General features: G+C 38.8%; 1 protein-coding gene across 5 annotated transcripts; it reads right to left on the bottom strand.

The window, feature by feature from the left end:
• Positions 1-6633: 6633 nt before the first annotated feature.
• usf1 (upstream transcription factor 1) lies at positions 6634-11220 on the bottom strand. 5 transcript variants are annotated; one of them, XM_017718662.2, is made up of 11 exons: positions 11087-11220; positions 10562-10628; positions 10390-10439; positions 10127-10272; positions 9845-9958; positions 9601-9751; positions 9373-9460; positions 9070-9128; positions 8892-8986; positions 8002-8130; positions 6634-7246 (listed from the first exon to the last, which is right to left on the bottom strand). In XM_017718662.2, the coding sequence occupies exons 2-11, from the start codon at positions 10567-10569 to the stop codon at positions 7157-7159; spliced, it is 930 nt and encodes a 309-aa protein (XP_017574151.1). In that variant the 5' UTR covers positions 10570-10628; positions 11087-11220; the 3' UTR covers positions 6634-7156. The 5 variants fall into 5 exon arrangements, with proteins under 5 accessions (XP_017574151.1, XP_017574154.1, XP_017574153.1 ...); XM_017718665.2 differs by having other exon boundaries at positions 9406-9460; XM_017718664.2 differs by having other exon boundaries at positions 10157-10272.
• Positions 11221-24048: the final 12828 nt, after the last annotated feature.

Here is a 24048-nt window from a genome sequence, read left to right as displayed (position 1 = left end):
CACTGTATGAGCTCCACCTGTTTTATAGATCCACTTTATAGGTGTACAATTACTCTTCTCTTGTTCCCCATTCATGGTAGATCAGATTCCAAAATTCTGTGGGCAGAAACTAACAACTGATGAAGTGAGTTCACAGGACTCCCTGGTCTGAAGTACAGGATGGCTACCACCAATTGCGCATACCACTGTAATTGTACACCAGCAAACTGGAACTGTGAGTTAAAGCACTTGTAGAGCGCAGGGCCTCAATACAGAGCCCGTATTGCATGTACATAGCAGTGATTGGTTGTTAAACACATTGTTAAAGAGGACATTACAGGCAAAAAAGGAAGAACACAGTAAATACTGGACAGGCTATGGGTGGGTACAATATTACTTCAGCAAGACCAGATTGAATAATATTTTAGATTTATTACGTTACAATCTAATGAATATCCTCATTTCATTAAGCAAATTCTGTCATGTTAATCACCAATGTGTGGGTGTGTAAGTGAGTGTGGTGTGTCAGTAACAAGCCACTGCTCTCAGACTACTACACAGTGTGGAACAGAATTCCTGAGGTGGTGACCTGACAGGAAGCAGTGGGCCAGCTGCTGGAGCACACTGGAACAAGTCTAAGCTTGAAGTCGTGAGAAGATGACAGGATGTGTTTTGTGTTCTGTTTAGATGCTGTGGTTTGTGCCTCTGCTGCTGAATGTGAGGAATGTGAGAACAAACCTGACTCAAAAGCATCGAGATACGGAAGACAAACAGCACAGCTTCATTTAATTGAAATCAGCATAAAGAAGAGATGTTTAATATTATATCCTTATCAACTTTTTATTTTTTATTTTTGTCAATGTACACTAATTTCAGATTTGAAATCTGCAACACATTCTGAAAACAGTTGGAAGGGGCGATGAAATACAAGGAAGTGAATGGAATGATCAAAAACACATATTTTGGAACTTTTAAGAAGTAAATGGTAAGAGGTGATGCTATCATGACAGAAGCATTCACGAATGGCTCAGTCGCCACGCCATTAAAAACCATGTGAGCAAATGGTCCAACAATTTAAGAACAATTCTCCAATATCCTCCGACTGTTGCATGCAGTTTTTACAAAGATTTTGACATTCCCCTGTGTTTTCTTATTTTGGATTTGTTCTTAGGTTAGAACAGAATCCACACACACTCAAGAGCACAAAGGTGCCAATTCTGAGGTTTGAGAACACGTCATGAATCTGACATCGAATTTTCTTAGGACCTTTCTCAAGAACACTTGTAAGGAAAAACAGAATATTGTTTACATGTTTTTTTTTCTCTCTCCTCTTTAGCACAAGCTTCCGCTCTCCTGTCTATCATTGACTGCAGGTGTTGCTGCTGAGGGAGGTGTAATGGCACGTGCTGATTGACTGTACTGAGATCGGGGCAAGAGCTTATAAGCCTGGTGGCCGCATTCCTAATGGCTCTTCCTCCTTCCCTTGACGTTGTTGCCAAACCAGCAATTTCTAACACAGAGCAGTTGGACCTACTCTCTGTGTAGTTGCTAGTCTGTGTTGTGCTAAACTGTCCACTGTGGTGGTATGTGAAGCCTTTTCTTAAAAGACATCTACACTGGAAGCCATAGGGGGTGTAGCTTAGTTTTCTTTGGGGTTTGTCTTTGTTTTTTGTTGTTTTTTGAAGGAGTTAGGTTATGTTTTGTATTTTTGTTTCTTTTGTTTTGTTCAGGTAAGTTAGCTGATTTGGGGAACTGTACGTTTCTTTGTTCTTTTGGCTGAGACCATTCCTGAAGCCCTCATATTCCATAATAAAACTAATGAGACTAGTAATACATGTTAGAGTGTGATTGGTCTGGCAGGTTGGTAATGGAAAGTTGGGGGAGACGCTTTTATGTTGCAGCCTACCCTAGACGGGTCATGACAGCTCTTGAGGAATGTCCTAAGAAAGAGTCTGTCAGATTCATGATGTGTTCTTAAACAGAATCGTTTGCACCTTTGTGCTGTTGAGTGTGAGGATTCTGTTCTTGCCTAATAATAAAACTCTGGTGAATGTAAGAATCTTCGTGAAAACTGTGTAAGTGGGTTTTAGGTAGAAATTTCTTTCTACCCAATGTTTCTCAACACACAGTTGCAAGGAATTTAGGAATTTCCCCATCTAGACTCCATAACGTTATGAAAAGATTCAGAGAATCTGCGGAGAATGGGCAAAGGCCGAAAACCAATATTGAATGTCTGTGACCTTCAATGCTTCAGATAGCACTGCATTAAAAACCAACATGCTTCTGTAATGAATGTAATCGCTTGGACTCAGTATTGTGGAAAACCCTTGTCAGTAAACACAGTTCATTGCTGCATCTACAAATGCAATTTAGGACTCAGCAAAAGAGAAACCATATTTCAACAACATCCAGAAATGGTGTCAAGTTCTATGTTTAAAAGCTTATCCGAGATGGACTGATACAAAGTAGAAGCTTGCTGTGATCTGATGAGTCCTCCTTCCAAACTGTTGGAAATAATGGAGGAAAAAGAGGAAAAGGATCATCCTGATTGTTGACGGCACAAAGTTCAAAAGCCAGCATCCAGGGGCTGTTAGTGGGTGATTTGCACATCTGTGAATGCACCATTAATGCTGAAGGGTACCTACACATTTTGGAGCAACATTCTGCCATCTAGACAATGTCTTTTTCAGGGATGTGCCTACAAGACAGTGTCAAGCCATATGCGTTACAACAATGTGGCTTCGTAGTTGGAAAGTGTGGGTGCTAGACTGGCCAGCCTGCAGTCCAGACCTGTCTCTAATTGAAAACATGTTGTACACTATTAAGCACATTATGCGACAACAGAGACCCCTGAGCTGCTTAAGTATTATATCAAACAAGAATGGGAGAAAATCCACTTTCACAGCAATCAGTGTCCTCAGCTCCCAAATGATTACTGAATGCTGTTTAATGAAAGGTGATGTAACACACTGGTAAACATGCCTCTGTCCCAACTTTGCTGGAAACAACTAATTTAAAGAAAAATAAGTAAATTAGTTGAGACATTAAAAATCTTGTCCTTGTACTGGTTTCAACTGAACACAGGTTTGTAGGTGTAGGAACAATTTTCAATGTAATGTAACTATTCTGCACTGTGATAAATAGACATAATAGTATATCATCCCCCTGAAATAGTAACTTTATACAAGAATACAACATTCTTAACCCCTTACAATCTCAGGCTTTTAACATACTGAGGCTTATGATTCAGTAGCTATATAGACAACAGTGCAAACTGGCTGACTTACTCTTAGGTTAAAGAAGTGTATAGAAAAACTTTGGACCTGCTGGCGAGCCCTGGCCATTTAAGGGGTTAACTTTAAAGGACCAGACCTTAATATGTTATTGTTTTTGGTATTGCAGTATTTTGTAGCTAACCATTATATCCATCTAGCCTCATCAGCTTGACAGAGTTCACAATTTGAAATCATTTCCCTGTTTTCTTTCATCCGTGTTTTTTCTCACTGCACTATGCATGTACATCACACAACCACTGGGAATACCTATGGTGTCAACCACAATGGACAAATAGAACCATATTTTTAAAAGGCAATAAAAAATGTAAAAACGGACTATTCAAGAACAGTAATATGATCATGTAATAATTATGTAATAGACCGGCATCTTATCTTGCAGGGCTACTTGCTGCAAACTCTACTTTAACTTTTCATACACTGTTAGAAATAAAGGTCCCGTGCAGGTACATGATTCGTCCATCAAGGTACAAACAGTGTAAACGTTCCCTCAAAGGTACAACAGTGGTTTTAAGGTCCAATTGTGTAGCTTAAATAAGTATTTCCCAGTGGAAAAGTTGACATTTCGATCTTTTTATAAACTTATTTTTAAAAATGGAACCATCTAATAAAAAGCCTGGCGATGAGACGGGGTGTGTAGAGTCAATACATCTTAGAAAATATCATTTCAGTGGGTTATGGTATGGTTATGTTCCACGACTAAAGGTACTGAGATGTACCCCTGAGGGCACCTCAGTGACAGGAAGGGTACTGCCCCAGTGACAGTATCGTACCTTTTTTTCTGAGAGTGTATCTTGTTACGTTATGTGCATCTTTTTTTTGGCATATCATCGCTGTTACTAGATGTTCTTTACTTTCAATGTAAGTTAATATAAACAGATTTTATTCCAAGCAATTATGGAGCATTTCTATTGGCCAAATTACCATGAAATGTTCACACAATGTAAAGAACAGCAGCTGTAAATGAAGAACACACTATGTGAAACAATGAACTCACAGAAAATTGCATGATTAAATGGTACTGTGTGTGCTGTTGATGGTTCTATACAGAAACTTTTTTGAAAAAGATTCTTTATAGCACCAACCATAACAATAGAATAACCCTTTTCGGTGCTATATGGAACCTAAAAAAAGTTCTATATAGAACCATCTACAGCATATTCTCCATCAACCTGAAGAATGATTTCATGCACTTATATGAGTGGATGAGACACAGCAGTGCTGCTGGAGTTTTTAACCACTGTGTCCACTCACTGTCCACTCTATTAGACACTCCTACCTTGCCAGTCCTTGTTGTAGATGTAAAGTCAGAGACGACAGCTCATCTGCTGCTGCAGTTTGTGTTGGTCGCATCCTCGTCACCAGTGCCCGCAGGACGCTGTTGGTGGGATATTTCTGGTTGGTGGACTATTCTCAGTCCAGCAGTGAGACTGAGGTGTTTAAAAACTCTGATCTGATCCACTCATACCAGCGCAACACACACTAACCACCACACCACACACACCACCACACCAGCATCACTGCAGGGCTGCGAATGATACCAATAATAGTACCTGCTCTGCAGTGGTCCAGTGGAGGTCCTGACCATTGAAGAACATGGGGTTACAAAGTATTTAGAGTTTTAGACAAACAGCCTCAGCCAGGCTTTGGTATGCTTATTACCTGGACAGCCTGCCTCTCTACAGCTATGGGTAGAACTGAAAGACTGAAGATGTGCAATAGCAGTGTTAAGTTAGAAATCCTTGTGCTCAGTAGACATTCAGTACCAAATACCAAACAGACTCATCGCCATCTTCACTGCTGGAAAGACAAGAGAAAACTGCACCAGCGTGCCCATTTAAAGGGAAGAGCGTGAGGGAAGCTGGCAGATTAAGCCCTTTGTTTTCACACACACGGTAACAGAATACACCTGAGAACTGCTAATCTGTGTGGGGTAAAAGGCGTCACTTCAGATCACATCCAGTAGAGGGCGATATCAAAGGACTTTCACAAGTACAACATACAATCAGGTATTACTACATATTTTCATTTGTACAGTAATACAGTTGGTTTTACACCAGATGAAAGCCTTAAAAAGTGATTTTCCATCTTTTGTGGCTGAAGTGGATCAAATTATCACACAAGATAATTTTGTCTGAATGGAAATATCCAGTGAAGTCCCATGAGGTATTTTTTATGTATTTGGCAAAGATGACGATGGAATTGTTGATAATGCTCTGGAGTTGGAGAGCCTGCTTTCTGATTTGATATGTAAATGATGTAAAAATACATTTACTACTACTTTTATTACCTTCGCTTTTCTGTACTTCTGTCCTGAACTGGACGCTTTGTATCATTGTATACTGCGCTTTTGAGCAGTCCAGCACTTTTTAATCATTTTTCCGTGCTCTCATTGTGCAAATGGAAGTCTGATACGGAAACCGGTTTTATTCAGCACACACAACCAACATGTTATTTTTCCACCTGTTGCACAAGGCCTCATCTCCAGTTCTTCAATTTGAGGTTTCTCCTCATTCAGCCTATCAGCTAATTATGAAAGTCTTCATAATGAAGTTCTGGCGAGTAGATTGATGGAAAATTGATGCGAAATAATCTGAAAATTTAGTGAGAATTGGAATCAAGTGAGCGACACACACAGGGATGGACAAACACATCAAAACACATGTCAATCCAGCACAGGTTCAGGCATTTCAACTCTACATAATGAAGCCCTTAGTCAGCTGAATAAGGTCTAGTCGTGGTGAACTAACTTGACGAAGAAGCTGCAGCTGAGAATCTGCTGCTAACACAAAAAGTCCACCAAGTACACTATCATCATTCCATCAGACATTAGAGGCATTGAAGTTTGTTTTTTTTTGTAAAGATGCCAGGTTTTAGATGTTCTGCACAGCTTTAAAAATGTTTTAAATACCATCATAATTAGAGACATGATGTGCTTTAAATACATTGGTCAGCTCACTACTTAGCTCAATCTTACAAAGAGAAATCAGAATTGGCCAAGGTCGGAATCAGCCGATTTTCGTTCCCAGCGTTCAGCAAATGCGCACTTGCTGTAGTAGAAACTCAAATGCTGATTTTTACATTGAAAAAGCTAATAATGTTTATACCTTGACTTTGACTAATAGAAAGTACTGGATGTGTTGTGCAGGAGCATTTGGGCTCATTTATTTACCCTAGTGGGAGCTCTGGGTTTGGGGAAAAAAAAAAAGAAGATCAATTTGGCTGCAAAGAATCCAGAATCAGTCATAAACATTCAACCTGTACATCCCTAGTTGGTACCGTTTTCCATGTGAAAACACTGATAACACTGATGTGTGGAGCCTCAGCCTACTAATAAGAACATACACCTACAGATTAAAGATCATTTATGTTCCAAAGGGCAGGAGTATCTATTTATTTCATATGTAAACTGTATTATACAATACAGAATGCTTGTGCACATTACCATAAAAAGCAGTTATTTTGTTATTAATGGAAGTAATGAACCCTCCAGTAGGAAGTATAGCCCATGCAAGAGTAAGTACTTCAGGTTAAAAATTAACAGTTTTCATGTTTTGTGCATCTGAGTGAACTGCAGTAACTTTATCAATACATAAAAGCAAAGGCATAATTAGAACAAGTAAAAAAAACATGTACAAAACAAATATATACAGAGTAATGCACCGTCCAGTAAGAAGAACCTCACTGGTATTACAGACAAATAAATCCTGCAATAAAACTGTCCATGATTGCCGTTTGTATCGACCAGTGGGACGTTCTGATTCAAGTCTTATGTCTAATAACACTTCTTATTTTCACTCCTCAATTTGTCTTGACACTAACATTCACAACGGACGTTCAATGACGGCTCACGGGCAGCATTTCACCAGCCCCTACATCCCTCTTCACTGGGGGTCAGCACTTGCTGCAGCCACAATACCATGTTGCCTGAGCTGGTTCCTCAAAATCTGATTCTTGGATTTCCAGTCTTCCACCTTTGGCAGAAAACAATAACTTAAAATCAGCTGGACTTTAACTTGCAAAAATCCACATTTGTTATCCTATATAACTCCAAAGTAACTGTCGCGTAACATGCAGACTATGTGTATGACAGAAGACTGTTATGCAAAGATCTTGCAAATTTACAAACAAAATTTGCAAACGTTCACATTCTTAATCCCAAAAACTTCATTAAAACCTCTCAGGTTTTATGTCATATTTATAAAATAAAATAAAAAAAACACAAGGAAATTTGAATCCATCCTGCATGAACGCCATATCATATTGCAACAAACTGAAATTGTGATATATTATTTAGACCAAACTATTCAGAATGCTGGACCGTGTGAATACCTTAATTCATTAAAACACTCATACTGGTCAATATACTAACATAATGCAATAAATAATTTTGTGATCAAGTAGAGGGTTCATCTGCATGCTAGAGATGGAATATCAGTATCAGCTGATATCAGCAGACAGGAGAGTTTTTGCCTTAGATTTTTAAAGGCTCGTCTTAAGCGATGAGCTTCAATTTAAAACACAGCATTTTAAAGATGAATAGTTTTTCTACCAAAAACAAAAATCCTTCCATATCAGTACAGAAAACAAAAAAATGATATTATGCCATCTTCATCACTTCAATATTACAAAGTCTAATATTGTGATAACATTGAAACAATAGATGATGCAGTAATAGGTTAAAAAAGGATTTTTTTTCCCCAAACAGCATTAAAAGAAACGAGCTTACTTCTTGCCGTAAAAGCTGGTTGTCCATCCTCAATCTTTCGAGTGTGCCGAGGTCCTCTGCCAATCGATTATTATTCTGTCGCAGCTCCTGAATGTAATCACAAGCCTTTGAGAGGATCCCGCCTTTACTCTGTGGAAAATTACAAAGCATTTGCAAGTTTTATGGCTAAATCCGAAAGGGCACCCTGTGTATCATAATCTGCATCAGTATATACTGAATACTGCATGCTACTTCTTTTCAGTGTGTACGTTTATATTCTTGTCAAGAGATGAACCTGTGCGACTTTTATAAGTACACCACATTCAGTGTCAGAAAGCAGGAGATAATTTTACTCATCTCCAAAGATAAAAATAAACTTTAGGAATTTGCTTTGGATTGGTCAGTGTGGCAAACTTGCATGGTTTTCAAACACACCTGTTTTCCTCTGTTAGGGAGAGATTTTGTTTTCATTACACTCATAGTTGAGGTAATATGAGCTAGTTTGACTAAGTAATTAGCAGCGTGACTCCACACAGGAGCCTGAGCAGCGGATGCTGAGCAGACTTTCTGGCTGAGAACAACTTTATTAAATTAATGTTTTAACCATGTTATCTATGTGGTAAGTAATACTGTACATATTCATTTTATTAAATAGATGTCAGCAAATACACTTCAAGATCAGCAGAGACAGGTGGACATATGAAATGCTAAATTCAGGACTATTAAAATATCCAAGCTGCATTTTTGGGATACAGTATATCACAGACATAACTCTGCTATCTGGATCTGTGGAGTGTGTCATTCAGGTATATTTGATGCATTGGGAAGATTCATATTGGTAACATACTGAAAACTACTTACTACTTTTTCAAACCCAGCCTATATCACATCGTATCACAACAAATACTAACCTGCCCTGTCTTGGTGGAGTCCAAAGTACAGTCAGGAATAGTCTTGGAAAGCTGAACGATCCAGTTATTGATCTTATCTCTGCGCCGTCGCTCAACTGTCAAACAAGAAACAAAAAATGTTATTATATTTTGCCTCCACAAGGACAATTTCTGCATCAAACGTGTAGACAAAGCTCACCTTCATTATGTTGGGCTCGTCGTTTCTCGTCTCGCGAAGTCCTTGGTGCTTCTGACTTACTGGGAAATGCACAAAAACAGACCCTCTCAAACAAAAACGTTAAGACACCACAATAATCTATCAGCTCACAGTTTGACTAACAGCAATACTGATTTTGATATGCAGATATTGCATCGCATTTATAAATTAGCAGAAACAAGTAAGCACATAAAAAAACTATCAAATCTAGAGAGCTGATTTCCAAGAATACGAAGCTATTAAGACTGTAACTATTTAATATTCTAAATGAGAAGGTAAGATTACGTGTTAAAAGTTTGTGTGCGAGGTGCAATAGACCTCTGGTTTGTTCCCGTCAGAACTTCCTGGGGGGACATCATCACGTATAATTGACCTACAAAACAGACAAAGAAAAACTACAAATGATTGTTCAGTTAGCTGCCATTACTTTCATGCAACTGATGCGCCATTATAGAAAGCAACTACTGCCAAGACAGCTTAATGTCTGCTGAAAATGAAGGATTTACTCATTACCTGTAGGTGCGCTCTGACTGAGGATAGTGTCAGGTGCCTGGACACTAGTGACCATAGCGCCTGTTCCGCCATCTGAAATAGTGGCTGGGTAATACGTGTAATGGGTTTCTGTGCCATCTCCCTCTAAGCCTTCTGACTGGGAGAATACAGCCTGTTTGGACCAACAACCGTATGAATTAGACTGAGCAACACTGACAGAAATAGGCTGTTATAAATACAGCAACTTTCTTCACAGAGCATTTACCTGTGTAACAGGCTGCGTTGTAGCAGGAAAACCTGCCACTACGCTGACAGCCGTGGTGCCATCCGTTTGAGCTTCCAGCTGTCCATCTGACACCTGAATTACCCGATATGTGACCTGGAAAAGGTGAGCATCAACCATCTCAATATGGCAACACCATCCTTCACGTCCTTATTTCTCAATAGACAAAAATGATTCACTCCAACTTCAGAACACATTTGGAGGATTATTAAAAGTACTTTGGGTTTCAAGTTTACAAGCCTATCTCCTGTATTCCTCTCCTACCTGTCCGGTGGGAGGGTACAGTTCCCCTACCTGCCCCCCAGCTCCTTCTGTCTTGAAGAGGTATTTAATCGGCTGATCAGAGGAGAAGGTGGCAGCTGACTGAATGGTTGCAATTGCTGATGGGTCCTCTGCAGTAGCAACTGCACCTGAAGGAATATGAGCAAAAAGGAGTGCCAAATCAAAATCAGAGACATTAGGTTTTCTATTATTCAAGATCACTAGGATTCACTTTATTCCTGCTATTATGTATTATTTTATGGTACCTTCTTCAATTACAGGAACATTGCAGTCAGGGTCTGAACTTTTCTGTTGCCTGAAAGTTAAATAATGTTGCAAAATTACGAAAAGCAGTTATAAAAAAATAGTTAAAGCATACTTTCACTTAATGCAAAAAGTAGGCATCCCAATATTCAGGGTAACGTTTTAGGATCTTACCCTTTCATATCTGCCGGCAGGGTCAAGCAGCACGTCAGTCACTCGTTCAGGTTATTCCAGCCCACTGCTTCAAAATAAAAAGACACAGTGCAATTCAGATGCTTCGTTTTAGGTAAGAGCACACGAACAAACGTAGAAACTCTGCAGTTTATATAGCTAACGCCAAGTCGTGTGGAGTAGTTTTATCAAGCTAACGGCTAACACAGAGCAACATTAGCGTTAGCTTGTTAATTAATAATAACACCCGGTTACTAATAGCTTAGATCCCTACTGCACCAAACAATTTCATATTTAAATGCTACTTTATATTTTGCATTTAGCTAACCCAACAAACCATGGTAAATATGATACGCGTACAAAAGCAAGAGTTTAGCCCAGTTAGCTAATGCTAGCTAGCTAACTATGTTGTTGACTTTCAACGCTAATATGAGCAGAACAAACAACAGCCTACATTGATACACTATTCATTCACCGTATTATAGCGATATTGGTGTGCAGTCTTAGAACAATATTTTTAAAACTTACCGCTCGCCGTTTAATATGCCTGTATTGTATTGTTTACATGCGCGGAATCTAATGCGAGGGTTACGGCTTCGTCTACGGTAGTTTGATTCAGTTCATCGAACCGATTCTTTCGCAACGGCCTGCTTAATGAATCGAATATCCGAATACCTGACGCGATGATTCACTGATTCACGCGTGAAGTGAGTCTGTTTCAATACTTTCTAGGAAAGGCTGCGCATGCGCACATGGGAAGTGTGACTTCTAGCGTTTTTATTGTTAGTTCAGCCTTACTTAGAGTGCATTATGTAGACTTACTGTAATGTTATATCTCTAATAAGATGATTTAGACCATTAGAACATCGTTTAGGTTTACTGCTGGTAGGATTTTCTGATGAGGTCACTCAGGCTATCAAAATATCCTGCCTAGTTTTGTGTACCGCACTGCTAATGAACATGTGCCATTGAGCGGCTGAAAAAACATAGACTCCATGAAGTGCTTTTGTTGATTGCTGGTGGTTTTGTAAAGTAGGCTGCTTTGTATTTTAGTGATGGGTAGATATCCTCATGGTTTAGCCGGTGACCTGTGTCTGCTTCCAGTTGCATCTGATGGTCTTCTAAAGGGATATTAAAGTGTCACACAGGAAACTAGTGGACTGGTTCAGAAACATGACACAGTGTCATTGATGAGATCCAGACAAGGATACTGGCTGTGTTCAAAATAGCATGCTGTTGCACTGCATTGTGCATCAGTGTGTGTACTGTATACCGCATGTGCTGCTACAGTACAGTCAACAGTATGTAACCCAAGCCATGTGCTTGGGTTATGGATGGGGGGGCGTCTAGCCTGCCAACATCAGGCACTGAGCCCATCAGACCATCTCAACACCCACCCCATCTTCTTCAGCCCCCAATCACTGCTTAGCAACCTGTGCCAGCCACTTTTAAGTTTGTTTACATCCTTGTTGAGAGATGGGCTATAAGTTTAAGTATATTGTGATTTCCAAAAACAGCTGTTTTCATCCAGAACACTTATAACTGGAGTAATATGAGCTAGTTTGACTGAATAATAATCAGTGTGACTTTGCACGAGAGCTTGATGGTTGAGTGGTTTGTTCTGCTGAGAGCAACTTAATTAAGTTAATGTTTTAATCATGTTATATTTGCAGTAAGTATTACTGTAAAGTACTGCCACTTTAATGTATAGAAAGGCTGAATCCAGGGCTATTAAAGATATCCAAGTGGTTACATCAGTGGTCATGTTCTGCTGAAATGACCATGTTGCATTTTTGGATGCAGTCCATCATGGAGATATTCCTGCTGGATTATTTTGCCAGAGCAGTATGATCTGGGTAATTTCGGCATACTAGAACATTCATGTTGGTCACATACTGCATACTTATTACTTTTGGGATCGATCAGTACACAAGCAGTATATAGTAGACTATTTCAAACACAGCCATTGTCCATTGTGTGCATCCTAATGATGTCCGTAGGTGTCTGTCTCAGTCAGGCTTAAAGCCCAAACGGTCACCTTTCACCCAGTCATACAACTATGTAAAACCCAGTTCCAACTCCTGTACCTCAGGCTGCCACCATGTCTGGTAGGATAGCCTGGAGATGGGTCCTAATCTTAGGTCATGGTGTCCTTCTCAAGGAATGTACATACTAAAAAATCTTTAATATTTTAAAACTATAACTTTCAAGTTGTTATCTTCAAACTCATTCACTTGCTGGTACTTCACTCTGCTAGCGGGCAAGTTAGTAAGATGAAAAGCTACACAGAAATAAATGTAATATTACATGCATTACAATGTCTGTATACCCAGTTAGCTCACCGAGGCTCACCTATCCGAGGGTGGTCTGACTGAAATCTGCTCCTCATTTGACTTTAGGTGATGATTTTGGATATGTTTTAGAGAAGAAAGGAACAGAGAATAGCATTTACATTTACATTTAGAGCATTTAGCAGATGCTCTTATCCAGAGCGACTTACAAGAAGTGCTTTGTCTATCTAGAGAACGTATCTTTGCTAGTTACCAATAGCTTAGAGAAAAGAGACCTGAGCTCAGATACTGCTAGAAACAAAATGTCACTGCAGACACTGAGAGAAAAAGGAAGAGTTGAACGCAGAACTCTGTGCCACTCAATGTGATTCCAAGGTTGGTGAGGATGTCCAGAAGGATCGTGTGTTTGACTGTGTCAAAAGCTGCTGAGAGATCAAGAAGGATCAGGACAGATGACAATTTGGCTGATCTTGCTGATTGGAGGTTCTCGGTCACTGCGATGAGAGCAGTTTCTGTAGAGTGTGCTGGTTTGAACCCAGACTGGTTGGGGTCCAGGAGCTGGTTCTGTGTGAGAAAAAGAGACAGTTGATTATAGATTGCTCATTCAAGATAATAAGTCAAGTTTAATAACTCATATACAATGCTATGTTTGACTATGACTATCATACAATAATCAATAACGTTCTAGGCTAAATATTACTTAATGTTATAATTTACAAAATATACACTACAGCTCAAACGTTTAGAACCACTTCTCATGATAATAGTTTTAATAACCCTAGCAAACTCTATAACTCCTCCCTCAGTGTGTGATTCACAAAGTGTGCTTCATCTGTGCAATACTCAATACCAAACTGTTCATATGTGTAATAATAATAATTGTGTTTGCAAAAACTCAGAGGGACAATAATTTAAATAATTTGAACTGTTTATACTAGATGTTTCATATTTATTATCACAGTCACTGTCACTTTACTATATTCATAAGAACTTAAATCTTGTGTACATATTGCAAATTTCTCTTTATCTTTGTTTTAAGTTATTAAAGTGTTTATTATTTTACATAAATGGTTGCAACTGTAACAACTGCAATTTCCCTCTGGGATCAATAAAGGATTCTGATTCAGATTCTTATACACAGTGTAGTTTCAAGTGTTGTAAACTAGACACCAAAACTTTGGTTAAAGTGACACTTTATGCACTGTTTGAAGTATTTTGGGAACAATATAAAGTTAGGACATGATAAAAAAAAATGGAGATAATAATTGGTAGGCTATGATTTTCAATTTATTGGAATTTGTTGTTTCAAGAATACAATGAAAACTGTCAGGTTAGTGAGATTTGGTTACTGATTTTTAAATATGAGCCTTTGTATGAATCCGTTTATTTTTAAATTCATTTTCAACGTTGTACAGATTTGTTAATCACCATTAAATCACCTACAGCTCCGTTTTTCCTTTAAAATGTCTTCATTTTTACAGGTTCCTACAAACTGTTCGAAACTTATAATGAATTAATTTCATAATTTTGAATACGTATCTTCAAAGAAATGGCTTTATACTGAAATAAGCGACCAAACTAATTACAATGAATGTTCAACTAATGAATGACGAGGACTCGTTGAAACTGAACACTGAAACGGTGAAGAGTTTCGGTTCAGCGAGTGATTCCCCAAGTTTAGTAGACCCTACGAAAACCTTTGATTCAGCTGAATCGGATGACCGATTCATGGAAAAGAACCGTTCAGAAAAGAACCGATTCATTCATGAATCAGTAGTATTGCGAAAATTCGTGCTGTCGCCAGTAGGAGGCGATAGAGGAGACCTACGTTTCCAGCTTCAGAGAAAATACCCGTTCCTGCAGTAAGAGGACTATTTTGGACAGAAAGCTGAATGACCGTTATGCATTGCTGCTACTGGGCTCTGATTGGAGAGCCAGCTGTTTGCATTCGCAGACGTCATGAACATACATGGGGTGCCCTAAACTCGAGTTCAAAAGCTATTAAAAACATAACGGCAGCGTTAAAATATTCGATGGTTATGTGTTCAGGAAATAAATGTATTCTTTTACATTAAAAATGTTTAAGCATTTATTAATTATTTTCCTTATATGCTCCTTCTTATCCCATTCATTTGGACTCTTTTGAGCATTGAGGGGTCCGAAGAACTAACGTTACAAAATATTCTTCTGCAATTAAGCATTTCCACCATAGAGGTCTCCAAATCCCCAAACTGCATGTAGTGCAGCTTTAAACTAGTGAAGTGGAGATTTCCAACAGTACGCTATATGTGGGCACTGTATATTGTACTGTCTACACCCCATCTACAGAGACATCTGTATTACCTGTCCATTCCAACAGTGTATACTATCTTGAGTACACTATCTTGCAGCCTGATAGATGAATCTGGGTTTGGTGGATACCAGAAAAATAATGCCTACAGGAATGCATAGAGCCAACAGTAAAGTTTGGTGGAGGAGGGATAATGGTCTGGGCCTATTTTTTAGGGTTAGGGCCCCGTAGTTCTAATGAAGGTTAATATTAATGCTACAGTACACAAAGACATTTTAGACAATTATATGCTTGGGGAAGACCCTTTCCTGTTTTACCATGAATGTGCCCCTGTGCACAAAGTGAGCTCCATTAAGACATGCTTTGACAAGTTTGGAGTGGAAGAACTCCAGTAGCCTGAGTCCTGACCTCAACCTCACTAAACAGCTTTGAGATGAGTTGCAAATGGTGAAAACTCTTTCCCCATTCCACAAAACATGCGTTTCTAATGAAAAGGTCCTACGTAAAACGTTAACTTATTCAGTGCAACACCAATGATACTTTTCCCATTGTTTAAAGGTTTTGGAACTTCTGACATCTTTAATAACGATAAGCTAAAAGAGTGAACTTTACTTTTATTAGGTCAAAGATCTCTTAGCAAGTCCATGCTTCTCTGTTGTAATAAATACCAAGTGACAAATTCACAAATACACTCACTCGTCTATCAAGTTTGAGAATGTCAGAGGATCAAATGAATGAATGAAGATGAAATGGCTACAAGAAATATGAACATGCTTGAAAAGTCAAATCTCCTAAAAAAGTGCAAGAATTAAGCAGTAAAGTGAGAAAAATGGTTCCACAGGGAAAAAAAAACATCAGAAGAATCTCAGTTGGAGAACATTTTGGGAATACAAAACAGGCATTACATCTTTGACAAGAACAGGTACTTGGATGGGTGCCAGAAAAAACTAAACCAAGCAAAGAAAACTCAACAGCAGTTTTAGAAAACAGGAGAAATGTAAAAAACGGTGAACTTCTGGTTAGAAGAGAATCTTTAGCGTAGTTGGTAGGGCCATCAGCCACAGAAGTCCTGATGCTTCATGGAGCAGCACTGCTGCTGAAGGACATGGTTTTGGTATCCCTATGAATAAAACGACAGACATTTTTTAGACATATTAATGATGAATGCAGCTATTGGTCCAGTAATTTCAGTAAACTAGTCCTGATGCTTTGGAATTTGATAAAAACTCCCCCCTCCCATATCAAAGGCCTAATTCCTTCTTGTTTCGGGTCTATATAAAGCAAAATGTTACTGTTTTATTGTTCTTTTGTAAGCAGACCACTGTGAGTGCTGTAAATCCATAAGATTTTGTTTGGTGGGATGTCAGTCATCCACATACCAAGGATATTTTTGAAGTTATAGACATCAAAAAGCTTAATTCAACATTTACCTCTTCCGTCCATGTACTCCAGAGTCACATTCTTCACCTCTCTTCTTCTTCGCCGAGTCAGTGTACATGTATAGTTGGTGGGCTTAACCAACGTGGTCCAGTTTATATTGACATACAGCTGGCACAGTCTGTTTTTATCTTCAAAGAAGGCGTCATTTCTGAAGACAAGCTGAGTTGAGCTGCCAAGCAAGTCTCCATCTTCATTCGTGAAGTCACACTGAAAAGGTGTGCTGTCGTCACATGGAGGATAGGAGCAATCAAACCTGAGTCTTCCATCTTTCATGGAGCAGGATGTGAGTATGCCAAAATCCCCCTGCTTCTTTCCAAAGTGCGTCGCTGGGAATAAAATGAACGTTTCTTGTAAAAAAGGCCACACGTTCACATTTGTTTTGCTTTCATAGAGAAATAACAATCTATACCCTTCTATCTTCTCATATTACATAACAACATTGAACTAATCTTGCTCTACATCAGAAACATGAGAAAGCATGAGTGCTACATGTTAATGCTGGGAGTTTTGACTATCGATCTTTTTGCAGAGATCAAGAGCTTCTCCCACTTTGCAGACCTGCCAAGCTTGGGAAAATATTTTGCATAGCACAACAGGGTAATGCTTAAAAAACAAACAAACAAACAAACAAACAAACAAACAAACAAACAAACAAACAAACAAACAAAAACACACACTTTACCCCCATACAACACCATTTCACCAACTTTGCTTATTCAACAGGGTCTGCTGCTCTCTCTCCCCCTGTCAGTGTCCTCATCTTACATCATGTATATTTTAACTGTGCTATTAATATTTATTTGATCTTTTTTGATTGTGTCTCGTGCTTTTAGGACTGCTGTCTTGATTTTTCATTTTCATGATTTAAAAAATACTGGTATATATTTACACACATAAATAAAGATTTTTGGGTCAAGGTAAGTTTATCTCTTAGAATGGCTCGCTTGACTGAGGTGTAATGTCTTAGACAGTCTTGGTGATGCATCCTGGCCACTGACATCATCACAGTTGCAAGCTTTTGAAAATGTAGTTGAAAGGTTCTGAATGCAAGTGAATATCTTGCAGTTAGTATGTAAATGGTGGTGAATTGAGGTCTTTATTAGGGATATTAGAAAATCAGGGCCTCTTTTTTCATATGGTAAAATCACTATAAGCAAGCCACCCTAAAAAAGCCAGCATGGTTGTTGTGAGACTGGAGCTGAGCATTCATGTCATTGTGTAGCAAGTTCAGTCATGAGATAGTCTTACCAAACAACAGAGACAGGAAAAGAATGGGGATGTGAATGCTCCCAGGGTTCTGGAGAAGCCCTGTGTGAGAGAACACAGCTTTCATGAATGGTGAAGGAGATCCAGGGATGCTCTGCATGTGGATCTCTTGTTTGTAATGACAAGGAACTTTGAATGATTGTGAAGAACATAAATTGTGAAAATAAAACTTAAGTCCCAGGGAACACTGTGTAGGACAAGGGTGTCCAAACTTATCCATAAAGGGCCGGTGTGCCTGCAGGTTTCCACTTCAAACAAGCTGGAGCACACCTGACTCCACTTGTTTAATCAGTTGGTCTTTGTCTTCATATGTTTCATCAGGTGACCTGCGTTGTTGGAGTGAAAACCTGCAGCTACACCAGCCTCTGTGGATCATTTTGAACACCCCTGGGGTAAAATATTAAAATATTTGTACTAAAATGATGTGTTGTATTAAATATCCAGCCAAGTTTGAATGAAAAAAGCTGGAAGTATAAACAACTACTGCTTATCAGCCCTATCTCGCAACTGTGTGGGTGCGGCTTAATATTCTAACAAGCATGTTATTGATAGTCCTAAAAACATTGTCCATATTTTAAATGGCAACATCCTAAAGTTAAGGTCCTTATCAACAGCAAACTGTGACTATTAGAAGTGGACCTTCAATTCAGGCCATAAATATCAAAACACTAAACATGTGATTGGGTGTTGGGGTGGGACACGACACACCTATTGATGCTAACTTCTGCAAGCATTCCTGGTGGATTGTAGTAGTTTGTTAGTGGTAACCTAATAGTGATTAATATTAACATTATTTGGCAGTTCCACATTAAACACAGACATTTAAAGTTCTAAAAGACACCCCATGTTTTATCTCAAGCTCATGAACTTTTTAGACTGTGTTTTATTTTGTAGGAGCTGTACAGTGAGTATTGTACTGCCACCGCTGTTTTCAATTTGTAATAACCATTTTATTAGGCTGCTGCTCGTAATCAGTCTGTGACACATCTGGGACTTCAAGAAAGCAAAGAGTAACATTTTTTTTCTCCAGAAAGTGGAACTGTGTACTGTTTAAATATAAGTGCTTCTACTGAATAAAAAGGAACTAAAGTTACAGGCATGTGTTTTTTTAAGTTCACAGAAATCATTATTTGAAGGCCTAGAAGGCCCTTAAGTTCATCCATGAGTTCTCATTCACTTTACTGCTGGGTGTGCATCTGGGGAATGCTGGCAAGGCCAGTTGAATAAATGAACGTATGAACAGATGAGCAAAGAAACAAAACAATGGGCACAGATAAATGAACAAATGAATGAGAAGCAGACCAACAGATGAGGTAGCTTGCTGTCTCTTATGTTTGCTGGATTAGCTTTTGCTTGGTCTTTAGCTTTCACTCAGTAAGTTTCTCTGACTCAAACACAGAGACTGAAGGAAGACGTGGTTTTATTAAAGCTGAGCAGACGGGCACAGACACATCAGCCTTCTGATATAGCACAGCATCCAAAAATTCAAAGCCATTGTTTTTGGTGGAGATCCAAACACTGGCTCTGACACAGTGCGCCAATGCATGCCGGCGCTCCATGGCTGCAACATGTCCGGTGTGCGTCGGCCTTTATTCACAGCACATGCTTTCTATATGTACATTGTGTGCCAACAAGAGCGAGATTAATGTGAAAAAAACATATTTTGGTTCCCTGGGGCTTTAAGATGTTGTTAATAAGGAAAAATTGTGTTGGCAAAATGAAATTAATAATACATATTTGAGAAAATTGAAGACTCCAGCATTCCATTTCATTGAGTTCATATTTGTACATTTAGAACTAACATAAAAGGCTTTACCTCTTTAGTATATCTCCTAATTGCAAATGCTTAAATTCAACATGAATCTGATATCAAAACTCATTTTCCTTCCCTACTGTGATTTTCTGAGTGAAACATATCAGGGAGGGTCTCGGAGCTAACAGTGTTTTCACTCAATAATAGCTGGGTTTGGTCTCGCTGTTGTGTATGTAAATGTAATCAAACTCAGAAGACATTTTAAATGTGGGCAAAAATCATTACATTACTAGAGAAGATTACAAGAAAACCATAATTTTGTGTTTTAAATGTTATATCATGAACCATGCTTAATATGACCAGGAACGTGGACTAACAAGGTAAAAATTTGTATTTTGATTTTAAATGAACCATTTGCTTCAGACTTGGCATAAGACTCTACATGGCTAGATAAACAGGGAGAAAACTGTTAGCTCTACTGAGAGATAGCCAAGTCCCCTTAAAAACAGGATGGGTGGAGTCATTACAACTTATAACAATAAAACTGCAAGAGATTATGGTACAATTATGTTCCCTAACCCAAGATACTGAGGACATACCCTTGAAAGTACCATCGCAGTGACTTTTTAAAATTTTTTATTTTTTAACTCTAGTACCTTTTTTTGATTGTAAAAAAAAGATTAGCTAAAAAAAGGATGTCCAACAGCTTTTAAAAAAGAATTCCAATGATTTTTCTGACTGTACACATAATTATTGCATATTGTTATGGTGTAGAACAAAATAAGAGTGGTCTAATTTGAAGAGAAACTATAAAAATCAGAATTGTTCACAATGGTGGTGATATGAACCAGAGTTTTGAATCATTTAATGACTCAAAAGCTAAAACAAATGCATAAAAAGATTAAAAATATCCTTCCTTACATCAGAGATGCCTTGGTTTACAGTAGTTTTTAGGTTTTGGCCCAAAAGTTATTTTTGGAGATTTTCCATTATTTTACATATCTCTCTGTGTGTGTGTGTGTGTGTGTGTGTGTGTATAAATACTCAAACGTATGTAGGGTGACTGATCATTTTGGATAGTAAATAAAAGGATATGTGTTGTAAAAATTGAGGTTCCCATTACCACCTCTGTAAAGAAGCCGGAATTAGTAAGTTTCTCTCGAATGGAGCATCAAACCACTCCAAATGACTGTTTATTTCTCAACTCATGAATTAAGCAGAGATTTTGCAAAATCAATGGCATTCCTCCTTAATCAGTGGGTCACGCCCAGCCTGTTCCCATTTATCACTCTCTATTCTCAGGAAGTCAGAAAATCTAATATTAAAAATGATTTCTTTTTACTAACACATTAAATGAAATAAGAATATAATTAAGCATATAGTATATTAAGCATGCAGGCTTCAGAAATGCAACATTAATATTTTAAGCAGCTTTAGCTTCCTGTGCTCAACAGGTTATTGACTAAGAAATAAAATGTAGGAAACTTACCTAGTACCATTGTTTTCTGTACTGGTACACAACGACTGGAATCGATGAGTCTGCTTTCAGGATGCTAAGAGCGGTAAGACAGGATGATTTCATAGAAACATCTTGTGGGCAGGGCACAGATGAGTTAAACGGATTAGGGTCCTGTGAGCTAAGGGGAAGGGGAGGGGAGGTAACAAATAATGGCATGGTGTGTGGCTGGACGGGTGGGGTGACTTAAAGGGCAATTACACATTTTGTGGATGCAAATGCATCAGGATGAACAAGCCAGAATATGGACAAACATTGTTTCTGAAATCTTTCATCCTGTTTCCAAGCTTGGGTTCATCGGGGGATGACCGTATGGGGCTGTGTGTAGTGTTGGTTGTGTTGTACCATATGATTAACACTGTGTGTGTGTGTGTGTGTGTGTGTGTGCGCGTTCTCAAACACCTGACAGGTACAATATACCAGTGTGTCTGCACAACAGTGTAGTGGCGTGACCTTTTAAAGGTCTTTTGCTGCTCAGGATGTTGACTACAACTTTGTTTTAAAGGCATTTAGTAGTTGTAACAATTGAATATATTAAAACACATTTTAAAATAATGTTCAACTTGATTAACATCTTCCTACCTTCTTTCATGTCAAGCTGTCATGGTGTTTATATTAAAGGCGAATTCCAGTAATTCAGAGTGTTTTGATGCGAATACCCTTCTAGAAAGCCTGGAACAGTGATAGGATGCCACCTTTTTTTCAGGATTTTTATTTATTTTTTCCCCCGTCCGACTATTCTACAATGAACTGTTAGAGGTTTTAAGTGTTTAAGACCTACAGCAACTCAATACTGAAGAGCTCCAAACCTCCTCTGGCATTAATATCAGCACAAGAACTGTGCACCTGGAGTTTCATAGCATGGGTTTCCATGGCCGAACAGCTGCATGCAAACCTTACATCACCAAGCAACAGATGAAGTGGTGTAAAGCACACCGCCACTGGAGTCTGGCAGTCTGATGGGTGAGTCTGGGTGTGGTGCATGCCAGGAGAACACTACCTGTCTGACTGTATTGTGGCAACTGTAAAGTTTGCTGGAGGAGGGATAGTGATATGAGGTTGTTTTTCAGGAGTTAGTTGCAACGAAGGGAAATCTTAATGCTTCAGCAGACCAAGACATTTTGAACAATTGTGTGTCAAACTTTGTGGGATCAGTTTGGGAAAGCTTTTTCTGTTCCAGCATTATTGCGTCCCAGTACACAAAGCAAGGTCCATAAAGGCATGGCTAGCTGAGTTTGGTATGGAAGAACTTCATTGGCCCGCACAGAACCCTGACCTCAACTCCATTGACCACCTTTGCGATTAACTAGAATAGAGATTGTGAGCGAGGCCCTCTCGTCTTCTACTTCTGTCTGTATCCTAGCAACATGTGTGTTAGAGATGCAGTGAGAAGGACACTGTTTATGTCTGCTTATTCTGGCTTTGTTGATATTTAATAATGATAAAGCTTGTTACGTTAGACCGGGACAGCGGACACGGCTTGTATCGACAACAATTTCTGAATCCATGTTACCATGAGCAAAGACTCAGGGTAACATGGATTCATGGAGCAAAGAGTCCTAATGGCTATGTTTACGCTAATCTGGTTAAATACATTTCAATTATAAATGAAGGCTGAAGTATTTATATGCACACTCGGCAATCTGATGGAAAATCTCTGTTTACATGCAAACTACATGTAATCCGATCCAAAATTACGCATATGCATAGAGTACCACCATGTTTTTAATTACTTAAATTTTAAAGCAAAATTTTAAGTATGAAAAAGACCAAGAACATGTACTTCACAAGTACTTATTAAAGAAAGGCAAGAGGAAAATTTCATGTTCTGAGATACAAAAGCTGGACGCCCATCCCACTGCCAACTTTTACAGATCAAAGCATAAAGTTAAGCTCCTCCTGCCATGTTAAATGTTATAAACTTTCGCTATGATGCCTGTCGGATACAGGCATTTACGCTCACTCACACTAAAGTTCCAGACAGTTTTTAAAAAGTATACACAATTAATAAACTGCATTACTTAATAATGCAGCCAAAATTTGAATAGGCCTTACTTCTCCTCTTATCCAATTATTGATCAAGTTTGACATTCATTTTATTCTTTCTTGTTGAGGAGGCCATTGCCCTGCGCATCTGCACATTTCCAATAAACATCAGCATAACGTTCTGCAAACTAAAAAAAAAAGTTGATACTCTTTTGATGAATTTATGTGAGTACTGCAGGCTATGAAAATAAGATGGACATGTAAATTAAATAATGTAATTATTTTATTGAAATTACTTTGTTTGAATTTGATGCCTGCAACACGTTCCAAAGAAGTTGGGACAGGGTCAACAAAAGACTGGGAAAGTTGAGGAATGCTCAAAAAACACCTGTTTGGAACATTCCACAGGTGAACAGGTTAATTGGAAACAGGTGAGTGTCATGATTGGGTATAAAGGGAGCATCCCTGAAAGACTCGTTCACAAGCAAAGACGGGGCGAGGGTCACCACTTTGAACAACTTCGTGAGCAAATAGTCCAACAGTTCAAGAACAACGTTTCTCAACATGTAATTGCAAGGAATTTAGGGATTTCATCATCTACAGTCCATAATATCATCAAAAGATTCAGAGAATCTGGAGAAATCTCTGCAAGTAAGCAGCAAGGCAGAAAACCAACATTGAATGCCCATGACCTTCGATCCCTCAGGCGGCTCTGCATTAAAACACGACATCATTCTGTGACGGATATTCCCACATGGGCTCAGGAACACTTCAGAAAACCACTGTCAGTGAACACAGTTCGTCGCTCCATCTACAAGTGCAAGTTAAAACTCTGCCATGCAAAGCGAAAGCCATATATCAACAACACCCAGAAACGCTGCCGGCTTCTCTGGGCCTGAGCTCATCTGAGATGGACTGACGCAAAGTGGAAAAGTGTCCTGTGGTCTG

This window comes from Pygocentrus nattereri, chromosome 17, assembly GCF_015220715.1.
Source record: "Pygocentrus nattereri isolate fPygNat1 chromosome 17, fPygNat1.pri, whole genome shotgun sequence".
Taxonomy (NCBI): domain Eukaryota; kingdom Metazoa; phylum Chordata; class Actinopteri; order Characiformes; family Serrasalmidae; genus Pygocentrus; species Pygocentrus nattereri.
Note: the sequence above shows the minus strand (reverse complement) of the source record. Positions and strands in the feature narration are given on the sequence as shown.